The sequence below is a fragment of the Xyrauchen texanus genome, chromosome 37 (assembly GCF_025860055.1).
Source record: "Xyrauchen texanus isolate HMW12.3.18 chromosome 37, RBS_HiC_50CHRs, whole genome shotgun sequence".
Lineage (NCBI taxonomy): Eukaryota > Metazoa > Chordata > Actinopteri > Cypriniformes > Catostomidae > Xyrauchen > Xyrauchen texanus.
The window spans coordinates 27,580,964-27,594,255 of record NC_068312.1 but is presented as its reverse complement, the minus strand read 5'-3'; the positions used below and the strand labels follow the sequence as shown (position 1 = coordinate 27,594,255).

At 38.8% G+C, this 13,292-nt stretch overlaps 1 protein-coding gene across 1 annotated transcript; it reads right to left on the bottom strand.

Annotated features, from left to right (window-relative positions):
- Positions 1–517: 517 nt before the first annotated feature.
- LOC127630530 (protein FAM78B-like) lies at positions 518–5,004 on the bottom strand. The gene is made up of 2 exons (XM_052108118.1): positions 3,945–5,004; positions 518–1,598 (listed from the first exon to the last, which is right to left on the bottom strand). The coding sequence occupies exons 1-2, from the start codon at positions 4,205–4,207 to the stop codon at positions 1,076–1,078; spliced, it is 786 nt and encodes a 261-aa protein (XP_051964078.1). The 5' UTR covers positions 4,208–5,004; the 3' UTR covers positions 518–1,075.
- Positions 5,005–13,292: the final 8,288 nt, after the last annotated feature.

The following is a 13,292-nucleotide window of genomic DNA, read 5'->3' as shown; positions in this document are numbered from 1 at the left end:
AATCATTCACAGCTTGATTTTTTTTTTTTAAAGGCTAAAGGTTTCTTCTGTTCTTAGATACAGTTGGTTCACCTTTCAAACCCATGTTTGAAACTTTAAAACCCATGAGTCAGTAAGCTCTAGTTGCCCCAGTCCTTCAGTTATTCAGACCACACTACCAACCTCAAAAACAATAAACCTCTTCCATGACCTCTGAAGACCAGCATCAGAAATGTTGTTATTGAAGTCAGTAAATCCCATGTGGCACCATAAATTTAGTTTGTACAAATGCAATGGCTTTAATGTTTGAGTGAAGTTATTGGATTATTTTTGATAATCTAGCAGTCACTCCTGCTTAATTTGTGCTGGTGTTGGGGATGCGGAAGGACGGAGAGTTTGGTACTTAGCAAGAAGAAGGGTGAGTGTTTGTTGTGCTTCTGAGTATGAATGTTTGTATTAATTTTCTCAGTGGAAAGGTTTGGGTGGTTTGTGCCTCTCTAATGAGTAGCAGTGAGAGTTAGTATTTGCAGCACTGTTCGAATCTTTTACTCTCTCGTTCACTCGCTCCCAGGTGTGCAGAACAGCGCATTAGTAGACAGGTCCAGACATTCTTGAGCATAGACATTTTTGCCATGGAAGTCCTCTGACTTCCAGGAACACAACTGTTGCAGCTGTTTTCACATTCCAGGTTATGCTCAGTGGAACTTAAAATGTATCTGTTTAAATTTAACATAAAAGGCAATACTGGATTCAATTGTACACTTTTTTTTTTTTGCAACATCACTGTGGATCTGTTCCAAAATCTAGTGAGCTGCACTATGCTCACTAGGTATTAGAACAGACCATGTGTCTCTATAGCATCCAAACTTTGCTACCATGCCTTTGCAAGACTGGCCCTATGAGTTGCTCAACTGCCTTCAGTGTACCACCAGACCCTACTTAAGGTCTCTTCTTTTCTGATTTGGGTCCAAAGAGGTTTTAAGGCAAAATTCCCTATCAGAGTTTCTCCAGGACCATTCAGAAACCAAGTATCTCTTTAAAGGCAGCAGTGTGGATTTAAGGCAAATTGACTTGCATGTTGCTATTGATTAAAATCTTACTTGGAGGGGATCACCACCAACGGACGCCCTCTCTTGGGCCTCCACATCAGCACTTGGGCATCATTAGCATTGGGTTTGCCCAGAGCATTTGGTGGGATGGGCTCCATATGGGTCAGCATCTTGGGCTGGTCCTGGTGCAGCCGGCCAGTAAGTTTGGCTCTGGAGCCCAGTGGCTTGGAGGGATCCATTGTGATGTCAACTTTCATCCTCCACTTCACTGTATGCAGGAGTATCTTCTCCTGCGTGGCAGTGTTCAGAGCCACCAACCAAGTTGTGAAGCTCTGGTCCCGTTTGATGCGTGTGAGCAAAGGCACATTGCTCTCGCTAACTGGTATGGCCCACGTTACGCTGGGATAGAAGTTGTCATTCATGCTAACAGCGAAGTGCGACGGCTTGGATGTGGGGCCAGAGAGAGTCACTGTTTCTGTGGTGTTACCATACCATGGGTAACTCACGCCATCTGAGTCGCTGATGGCTTTGATCAGGCCTTCTCTTAACTCTGGCAGCTCCCAGCTTGACCTGTGAGGATTATGAAGTAAAGAGGTTAAACAACCTGCTTACCAAGAAACAGTTGCATATTTTAATATGGAAGTGAAAGAGGATGGTGATTCCAGATGTACAAATGATAACTAGGGTCAACGATGACATTCATTATCAGAGTCCCAGCTGTCAGTGTAAAATGACTCCATGTGAGAGGACATTAATGTGACTGGGTGTTGTTAGGTATGACCCAGTGCTGGCATTTCGTCTTTGGTATGGCACCATCTGTCTCACAGACAACCCCATGTAACCGCCCACACAGGCAGTGACGCACACCCCCACACACATGTCCACACCTCCGTGCAGACAGGACTCCTAGGATGCATCAGAAGGGACCTCATCACACGTCACAGGTTTGTGGGTGGGTGTGAGAATATCTCTCGCTCTTTCTCCCCATCCCTTTCTTTGTAGATTAAGCATTAAATGCATTGCTCTCCCTGTGTAGTACAGGCACACTGATTTTTCATATAGCAGCTTTTCAGTTTTTATCGACTGCCTTTCCAGACTGATCCAGTGATAATTTGTGAAACTTATTTGTGAGAGTATAAATGAAAGCGAAATTAATGATGAAGGTGAAAACACTCCACCCCTCAGGCACTGAGCTGATGTATTCATGTACACTGTGAATATAAATCGCTGTTGCACCACACGGAAGTTGCACTATTACAGAACTTCGTGCCAAGTCATTTCTGAGACCAAAGTCACACATAAACGCATATCTACTCACAACAGTGCAACAGAAATGTTTGCATATCAGTGGCTAAATTTACATTACTTTTTCATAATTTTTTATTTCACAAAGGATGGTTTTTGGTCATCCTCCAGCACTACCCATGACCTTCCATTGGATAAGTGGCTGTAGAAGATGGATGGATGGTTTTTGGCTGAGAGGAAGGGTATTGAAGGCATTAAAAAAAAAACACACTAAGGCAAAAACGGTACTGATTAGGGTACAGCGGTTGTCACTGGGTTTGTAACCTCAAGGGGACCTTCTCTGTCTAAAATGTATTATTCATTTTGAGTACAAAATTGTACTTTAATGATCTATTGTGCAAGGTATATTTATGGTTTGTTCCTCTGGCAACAAACAAACCTTTTTATCTGCTTAAGGGTAAAAATGTGTACTGAGAACAGTGGTACTACCCCAGTGACGTCCTTAAACACTACCTTTTTTCTAAAAGAAAATGTTAAATACAAGTATAGCTTAATCGACAGCATTTGTTGCATAATGTTGAGTACCACAAAAATATGCCGACTTGTTCTCTCGTTTATTAAAAAAGCAAAAATCGGAGTTACAGTATAAGGCACAAAATGTGGAATGGGCCAGTCCACAAACGTTTAAATATACTGTTTCAAAATTATAGCTATCTTGTGTACAATACATAAACATTATATGTGTTAACATGGTTTTAATAATGATAAAATGACATTGCTTACAAGATTACAGGATTTTCCAGCATTATACGTCATGACACTGATGTTGGTTTTATCACGATCATGTTAATGGGTATAATGTTTACAACCTTTAACTATACTTTTGTGTATTTTAGTGTTTATGGACTACCCTTATTCACTTCTATTGTAAGTGCCTTTCTGTAACCACAATTGTTGCTGGTTTTTTTTTTTTTTTTTAAATGAGGGATTAAATAATTTTTGTATGAATCAATAACAAATGCTGTTGATTGATCTTAAAGGAATGTTATGTGTTAAAAAAAAGTTAAGCTCAAACGATAGGATTTGTGGAGTAATGTTGGTAAGCACAAACATTTATTTGGACCTTTTCTTTAAAAAAAAAAAAATAATAAAAAAATAAAAAGCAATCATCTATGTTACTTACAATGGAAGTGAATGGGGCCAGTCCATTAAGATACTGTTTCAAATGTATAGCAACAATATGTAAACGGTATGCTTGTTATCATGATTTTAGTGATAAAAGTCACTTACAAACCATTACTGTTTAAAGTAATATCCAATTTTACAACTTCATTGTCATGACAATGTAACGCCACAAACCCTAAAACGACTGTAAGCATTATGATTTAAACAACAGCTCAGAAGTGTTTTAATCGAAGAATTAATGTGAGTGCTTTTATTAAATAATAAACTTCTAATTTTAGCCTTTAAACTCTTCCAAAATTGGCCCCCATTCACTTTCATTGTAAATGTCTCACTGTATCCTCGTTTATTAAAGAAAAGGAGGGAGGAGTTAATAATTTTTTTGTGGTATAATCAATGGATCAATGCCACAAAGCTGTCAGTTGTGCTTAACTTCTATAGAACCTGGCACATTCCTTTCAACACTCGCCAGGCTGTTGATAAACTTACATGCCAAGGTCTCCATAAGTGTTGTAGAATTCCATCCGAGTGCACGCTTGGATCCAACCCACCACCCAAGTCTCGTTTCGAGGGATCGGCGGCATTACTACCCGGGCGGCGGCCTTGAAGTATGGGGTTTTGTAGCGGAGTACTATGGGTGAATTCTCTTCAATCACTGTCGGGCAATGGTCAATCGTCGCTGAGACATCGTAAACAACGATGTTCTCGCGTTTGACGCGTGGCTTGCAGGCGACGCTATGCAGGCAGCCCATGTTTCGATAAGGTCCAAATCAGGGTAACAACCCAAGTAGAGTGTGCTTTTATCTCCCCAAAATAAAAACCGCATAAATCTTGGGTGCTCTCCACTCGTCTTTGAATCCACACGCACCAAAAATTCCTCAAACGAATAAACTAATTTGAAAAACAAAACAAAAAACCAAAAGCACCGATTTTAGATCCTAAATGATCAAAATCTTTCAAATCACTACCCAGTTTGTAGAATCTCCACAGGTTGCAAGACCACCTACCATCTCTTGATCTTTGGTGTAGTCTACCCATGCCTGTGATTGTCACTCGAAGTTAAGTGTTGGCACCCCACCTCAATCTGATATCTTTCATTGCTAATCCAAATGGGCTTTTGTAGCTCTGCGCCCTTTTATCCGTTTCTTTCTGGTCCGAGTTTTCATGTCACAACCGGAGGCAGAGCAAAAACAAGTCAGGTGTGGCGGACCGCTTGCCTCGGCATGAGGAGCTCGCGATTCTGCATCATTCTGTTGATGTTTGTTCTTTCGGAACAATCCGTCTCAAAGCATTTCATGATTTAAGGCAAACGAGGAACCGCGAAAATAGCATGTTACACAGTGGGATGTTGCTCTCAATCACATCAGTGTTTACGTTCCGTTATTGTGTATTCCTTCAGTAAACATAAATAATCCACATAAGAGCGCGAGGCGTATGAATGAGATTAGATGTACCCCTCAACTTTAAATCTATGTGCTGTCAAAATGACATCGATACGGCTTTTAAATAAAGAGTTCCCGTCTCCGTTATTGGCGTGCACACCGCTGTCGCTGTTCAGTTGTTGTGGTGCTGAATGAACGGTCAGAGGCGCGTGCGAGTAGCAGCGCGCGCTTGATTCCTCCTCACGTAGCTACTACACACGTTGATCTTGTTGGGCTCAGTTAATCAATGCCAATGGGGACCCAAAACAAACAAACAAACAAACAAAACCGATGCAGTTTTGAGATGCTGTCATAATTCTATAATGCAATGAAATAGTGTTGAATTCTGTTGATTTCAGTGCATATGCTACAAAACCTGTAGGCCTATGTTTGTAATACTATTTATTTGTATGTGAAATAATCATTTGTAGAAATGCAATAGATAATGATGACTCTTCTTCTTACACAGGGACCCTGAAATATGAACAGGATTTAATTGCATTTCCCTAAATAATATGGACGTGATCTATTCTGAGGGTGTGCTTCAGAGAAAATGAATACTTTCAGATTATAAAGAAAAATAACTCTTAAGGTGATAAGACTTTTTATATTTCAAGAGATAAGCCTACTATAAGATTTAGATGGCAATTTTACCAGAGCCAGATTTTCACTTGTCGAACTGAAAATAGGCCTAATAATGACCTGTCTGGAAGTATGATCCATATTTTCCTCCCGTTACATTTGATCGCAGGGCAGATTATACAGCACGAGAGACATGTTTCGCTTCTTAATTGATGGCTTTCTGTGTAACCATGACAACCGGCAGAGAAGGCCGAACTCGTGTCAAAATGATCCGTTTCTCTGTCTGTGAACATCACTTTGGAAATTTGCTGCTTTGTTGAAAAGTTTGCATGAGGTCAAACGGTGATGATGGTGAATCCGAATCCACCGCTTGAAATCCGATAGACCGGATAGATTAAAGGTACAGGTGTGAGTGACATCAGAGAAGAATCATCTACTGGATTAAAATAGCTTAGGCTACTGTTTTATCTAATGTCCAGAGAATGTTACAAAAGGCATGGATATACCGAGAGAGTGAGATGGAGAGAAAAAAAGTGAACTTTTAGAGATCAACCTATCCTCATTTCACCTGAACATGAGTCATATTTGAGTTGCATTTAAACATGCTTCTCATGTATGAGTCACACAATCTGTTCTTATTTTTCAGAACACCAAAACACCTGGTGATACAAATTTAATGCGCACCCATTTTAGTGTTGCCATGCATAAAGCTTGCCAATGTTTTTTTTAATTAGGTTATTATATTATTTAATTAATAGATTATATTATGTCCCACATATGTAATATTGTTGTCCTTTCTCCTTAGTAGATTCTTTCTACTAAAATGATCTCTTCTCCGTCTTTCTCCATATCCAGCAGAGGGAGATATTGTGGCACCAACTCAAAATTGCTTATTGTGTGAAAAGTCCAGGCTCCCCATACACACAAGTTCTGGTTTCTTTCTTCTTTTTGTCTTTATTTTTTTAATGTCAAAAACATATAACAACAGCAGTCGGATAGAGAAGGCAAAGGGATAGTTGTAAAAAGCTTTTATTCCATATTACTTAGGGCAACCTTATTTGTAAACGTTTGTAGACACATCTGAAAGACTTTTAGACAACAAAAAAGCTCTGGGTAAAAAATACAATTATATATGTATATACAGAAAAAAAATACAGTTATAAATGCTTATACAGAAAAAGGTACAGTGATATTTAGAAATATAAATTTTAAAATGTTAGCATACTGTTTATTGCTACCGATGTTTAAAATAATACTTTTTTAAATGATCAAATATTATCTAAATTGAGAAAGCAAAATTTCTGTCTATCTATCTGTCTATTTGTGTCTGTCTTGTCTGCCTGTCTGTCTTTCTTAGTCTATTAAATGGCTTTCCAGCTAAATGTATACACTTAAAACAGTTATGAAACAAAATAAAGAAACAATTGTTTTGGCCAATAGAAATTGTAATTAATTTCTAGTATAAAGTGACAGCATATATAATACATAATCAAGGTACGATCAATGTGCCCTATGGCAACATCCTCAGACTATTCTCCTGACATTGTCCTAATTTGAGACAGTTTTGAAGAAACCAACACAAATAACCATTGCTTGAGAAAACAAGCATTTATGCAACAGTTCATTTGACTCTTTTAGTTACTGAAATGCATGCATAGCCATTGTGACAGTGTGACAATATAGCCCTGGTCCCCTCTCTGTAATTGCACACATCTGTTTGGAGTTCACTGTCCACAACTTCTTTCCATTTGGTATTTTCCTTCATATGCATTGTCATAGTTTTGTATTTCTGAACCTTTAGGGACAAGCCCACCTGGCTGCACTTGGCAGATGGAACAAGAGAGTAAGCCATCAAAAAAGAGTTGCAAAGGATGGAAGCAAGAATCTTAGTTGGCCTGGCTCTAACAGATCAGGCTTCTGGAGGAGTGGATTAGAGCTCAGGTGAAGAAAGAGAATGAGACTGGGAGAGCTGGGAGACGTCTGTCAGTAGCCTTTCTGTGTAAGATGGCCTAGCACTAATGGACTAATGGTTAGGTTAAGTTGCTCTATAATCCTTATATGGGTGGGTAAATAATCCATGCCTTCTCTCTTCTATACGACACAGGTCTAGACCACTTTACCACCTATTCAAAGCTTGTAATGTGACTTAGCACTGGGAACTTAAGAGACATGTACAAGAAACCTCCTTCTGTAAACAAGTGCAACAAAACACTTTAATCCGTGCAGTCTAGATGGAACAGTGACCAGAGAGTAGAATAGTGAAATTCCTTTTTCTTGGTGTCTTCTAAGGTGACAAAAAAAGTGTGTGGAATGTATGTTAGGATGAATTGTAAGAGGAGCCCAGAAAGTGCTTGTATCTGACCTTTCTGCTATAATGAAATGTCATGAAGATAAAAGCTGAGTAATGTGTGTGACACTGGACCTGTTTGTGTGTGAGCAGAATGTAGGCAACCAGATGTGAAAGTTATATGTTGTCTTGCCATGACCTCTTTCTTCCTCCTCTCTCTATCCCTCTTCATTCTCTTTCTCTCTATGTAATAAAGGGTTAGAGATGCTGGAGCTTCATCTCTCATCACTATTCAATGCTCAGCTACGTCACAGATGCCTGGAGACCAAGACTTCTGCCAGACTTTCAGGCTGATTACTGTACATTTAATCATTTAACACCATTCAGATTACTGTTCAGTGATGAACAGTTTCCATGAAAAATAAATCAAGTCATTGTAACATGTTTGTACTCTTACAATAAAGTGAAGCATTAGCATTTTTTTTTACGATACCCTTAATTATTATTTTTTGCATTTATACTTACATCGTAACATTAAGAACCTAACAGTAAGGTTACAGAATTTTCTTGGAATTTAGCCAAACATTTTGGTTTGATGGTCTTTTCATAATATGAGCAGAGTAAAGACAAGGAGAAGTGTCTGTTAAAAGATAAAATTGGAATAAGACAGAAGACCTTTGTGTTTTTGTGGTCAACTCTGTCTCTCATCTCTGAGCCTGTGGCCCCTCTTGCGTCACTTTATTATTTTTTACGTCACTTGGATTGTACTGGTGGAATGCCTTAGAAAAGAGTGGCAACTTCAGTAATGTATGTTTTTATTATATGTTTGGATGAACTATTTTCTTCACTTTTTTATTTATATATTTGTTTCATACAAATCATGTACCTAAAACTTATATACCTGACATTTTTAAATCCAGTATCTGTAAAAACGATTTTAGTCTTTTTAGTTCTCTTTTGCATTTTAATAATTTCTGCAATCTGGAACATGATCTGCAACATGATCTGCAACATTTCTGCAACATGATCACACAGGAAGTTGGCATATTTTTTCTGAATGTTTCAGTACTCTGACATCGGCCATATTATGCCGAGTTACTGACTAGCACCATCTCACATTAGACATTTTTTAATCGGTTCAAGTGTGTATACCTTCCCCAATGATGCATTGCATCAGATGCATGGAAAATGCAGGTACTTGTCCCGAGTTGAAACCAGGAAGTAGTTGCGTTTGCATTTTCAGCGATAACGTGTCCCTCTAGCATAATTTGTTTTTTCCCATTTACAGTTAGGTTTAGGGTTTTGGTTAGGGATATGCATGGTAACCATTATAATCCGAATTAGTCGTGTCTTGAAATGTGCTCTGCCCTGGGAGATTCATATTTCCGCGAGGCAGCGAACACTAGTATTTTCGTATGCGTGGTGTTACACTGCAGCAGATTATTAGACTCTTTGGGATGCTTTGATCAGGTGGAAAACAATCCGGAATCATGGGTAACAGTGTACAAGTCACATGAAGTCATGCAGCGCAACGAGTGAAACAGAATACAGGAATCTCAAGATGCATTTAAAAGTATTGAAGTCCTTTTAATCTTGACACTATGTCAAAATTGTTTTACACTGCATAGGATGCTGAAAACAAAAGTGAGATGTGGTGCAACGGTCAAAGACGTTGGTCAAGTGCATGCTTCTAATGGCACAGACGTTCGCAAAAACACGTGAACAGACCCTAACTCGCCTTATACTTGAAAAACTGACGCCAAAAACCGAGCGTTTATCAGGGCTTATTGGGCTCGCGTCGTGTTGCAGACCTCTAATCCAAGTGTAGTATAACCGAATAGTTATTTTGGTATTCGAATACAGCACGTTGATTAGGTGAATAATGCCTATCCATGCACATTCCTAGTTTGGTGGCAAAAAAAAAAAAAAAAACAACACAACTTTTACTGTATTACATCATTTACAGCTAAAAACAACTCGCTTTTGGCACCACCTAACGTTCAAAAACATTTGCCACTTTGGCCACTGGGGGCAGTGCATTGAATTTCGGTGAGCAATTTAGCACAAGAAAAATCAACCTACTGTTTTTTTAAATCACTGTGAGATCTGTAGTGATGTGTTCTACACAGACACAGACACATTAGTCAGTCAGGCAGCTGTCTGGGCCACCTAACACTTCAGAAATCTCCTGTCTGCCCATGGGACTTCCTGATTAGAACAGCAGACCGGAGAAAAAACAAACCCACCACAAGACTACCACCACTGGAGAGTGAAGTAAACAGATTTATCTTTTATTTCCAGTTTCCTATATATATATATATATATATATATATACAGTGTCATGCAAAACTTTGGGAACCCTTGATCAAAATTTCTGTTGCTGTGAATAGCTAAGTGAGCAAAAGATGGCCTGATTTCCAAAAGGCATAAAAAAAATGACACATTTATTTGATATTTTAAGCAATTTTACTTTTTATCTCCATTTTTTTTTCTACAGTTTAAAAAAAAAAAAAAAAGGAAAAAGAACCAAAGCAAAAGTTTGGGCACCCTGCGTGGTCTGTATTTATTAACACCACCTTTGGCAAGTATCACAGCTTGTAAATGCTTTTCGTGGCCAGCTAAGTGTCTTTTAATTCTTGTTTGGGGGATTTTCGCTCATTCTTTCTCGCAACAGGCTTCTAGTTTCGTGATTCTTGGGCCGTCTTGCATGCACTGCTCTTTTGAGGTCTATCCACAGATTTTTAGGTCGGGGGAATTGAAAGGGCCATGGCAAAACCTTCAGTTGCACCTTTTGAGGTAGTCCATTGTGGATTTTGAGGTGTGTTTGGGATCGTTACACTGTAGTAGAAGCCATCCTCTTTTCATCTTAGGGTTTTTTACTGATGGTGTGAGAATTTGCTGGTTTAATCCAGTCTTCCTTCTACCAGTGAAATGTTCCCCATGCCGCTAGCTGCAACACAAGCCCAAAGCATGATCGATCCACCCCTGTGCTTAACAGTTGGAGAGGTGTTCTTTTCATGAAATCCTTTTTTCTCCAAACCTTTGCTCATTGCGGCCAAAAAGTTAGATTTTAACTTCATCAGTCCACAGGACTTGTTTCCAAAATGCATTAGGCTTGTTTAGATGTTAATTTGCAAACTTCTGATGCTGAATTTTGTAGCGAGGACGCAGGAAAGGATTTCTTCTCATGACTCTTCTATGAAGGTTATATATGTGCAGGTGTCGCTGCACATTAGAACAGTGCACCACTATTCCAGAGTCTGCTAAATCTTCCATAAGGTCTTTTGCAGTCAAACGGGAGTTTTGATTTGCCTTTCTAGCAATACTATGAGCAGTTCTCTCTGAAATTTTTCTTGGTCTTCCAGATCTCAACTAGAACTCCACCGTTCCTGTTAACTACCATTACTTAATTACAATACGAACTGAGGATACGGCTATCTTCTCATACCCTTCTCCTGCTTTGTAGGCTTCAGTTATTTTAATTTTCAGAATGCTAGGCAGCTGCTTAGAGAAGCCCATGGCTGCTGATTGTTGGGACAAGGTTTGAGGAGTCAAAAAGCTTTGAAATTTGTAAAGCTTTGAAATGTGCATCACTTTGCCTTTCCAAATGATGATTGTGACAAGCCATAGCCCTAGCAAGCTAATTATGGTCTGAGACCTTGGTAAAAGTTATCTGAGACCTAAAATATCTTGTGGTGCCCAAACTTTTGCATGGTGCTCCTTTCCCTTTCCTTTCCTTTTCACTCTAAAATAGTGCAAAACAAAAATAATACACTTATCTTGCTTACATTTTGAAAATAACGCTTCATCTCTTTATGCCTTTTGGAGATCAATTAATCTTCTACTCTATAAACTATTCACAGCTAAATAAATTTTCCTGGCCAAAATTTCTATATACATAACATTACATTAAAACTGTGATAATGACACATCAGTTAATAAAGTGCTAATCACTGCACAGGCTTGAATTGTATTCAAAAACTGTACTACTGTACTGTACTACTGAAACTTTTCACATTTTGTCATAGCATATATATACAGTATATACATAACAACATGAGGTGACCGTGAGGTCTTGCTCCACTAGCAAAGAAGATTGTGATAAAAAAAGGAGGGCTAACTGATTTCGCTGAGGATCTAACGGTGCCTGTGGTAGTGAGAGTGAGTTCTCTTCTTTGTGCATGGGTGCAGGCCCTCAGGGTTAAAATGACTAAGAGCTGTCAATAAGAGTTTATTGATAAGATCAACCAATGCATGTAAAGCTTGTCCAATGCATGTAGCTTAGTGGCAACTAAGTGGCAATTTTATGGGTAATTCAAAGCAGTGCTGAAAGAGGATTAAAAACATACAAGGATGTTCTCATTTTTATTTTAGAACTCTTGTTTTGTTACTTTAAAAGCAGTTGTACAAGAGAGAAAGAAAAAGAAATGTGGAACAATTTGAGTGTGTGTTGTTGTGGGCGTTCATGAGTCAGAATTACGGCAAATGCTTTTTTTTTGTTGGTGAGAGTGTGCTAGTAAGTGTGTATATGCATTGGGCCTTTGTGTATGTGTGTGTGCATCTGTGAGAACCATGCTGGGGTGGTTTAGCGAAGCAGCGTAGCGTGCAGTACAGGAGTGATGTGGGCTGAGCCGACCTGACCGAGCCCCGGCCCTCCACTAATCCTGCCGTTTTCAGGAGCCCTGGCCCGTACTTGATGAGCTTGGGTAAGAAAAGGGGCAGCGCTTTCTCCCATTCGCTTTCGCTCCCTCTCATTCTTTCATTCTCTCTCTCTTTTTCTCATGAACCCCCTCTCAAACCCTAACCCTGCCTGGAGCCAATGTGCAAATGAATGAGTTCCAAGTGTTTACTCAGCAATTCTCTCTCCTCTCTCTCTCTCTCCCTCTTCCTTTACATCTCTCTCTCTCTCTCTGCTCAGAGAGAATGATAGACAATGATCAACAAAGGTGAAGATAGTGATAAAAGTTATAGCATAATTTGCTTGCAGATGCCTCTTGGATTTATTTTTTGTCATGTAATGCAGGGTTATCCAACTGGGGTCCAGGGAAATTTCAAAGGGGGTGCAAAGGAGTATGCGAAAAATTTGACATTATTTTGACATTCTTACAATTTCATTTTGCTTTCTAGATGTTACTCTATTAGTAAATATCTTTTAAAAGAATAGTTAACCAAAAAATGAAAACAAACTCATGTTTCTCCAAATTCGTATAACTTTCTTTTTTCTGTGGAACACAAAAGGTGACTATTTATAATGTCTTCACAGGGTTTATTTACCATAAAGCATGTCAATACTAACACCAAAAAACACAAAGTATTCAGTACGACTCATGCACTATATTCCAAGTCTTTTGAAACTATACAATCCCTGTGTGATGAACAGAAGAAAATTAACTCTGAAATGTTGTAGCTTTAATACAATGACAAAAAAGGCAATTATTTAATTTAGCAAAAACTGTGTTGTCTTTATGACATCACATTATTTTATGCTTACACAACATAAAAAGGATCTTCATATACATTAAAATATAAAGCTGCCTTGGTATTTTG

What these genes read in the sequence shown, in the direction of transcription:
- LOC127630530 (XM_052108118.1), bottom strand. Translation starts at nt 4,207, where the DNA reads ATGGGCTGCCTGCATAGCGTCGCCTGCAAGCCACGCGTCAAACGCGAG. An exon ending in ACTTATGGAGACCTTGGCAT is followed by an intron (nt 1,599 to 3,944) that starts GTAAGTTTATCA and finishes TAATCCTCACAG; the next exon opens with GTCAAGCTGGGAGCTGCCAG.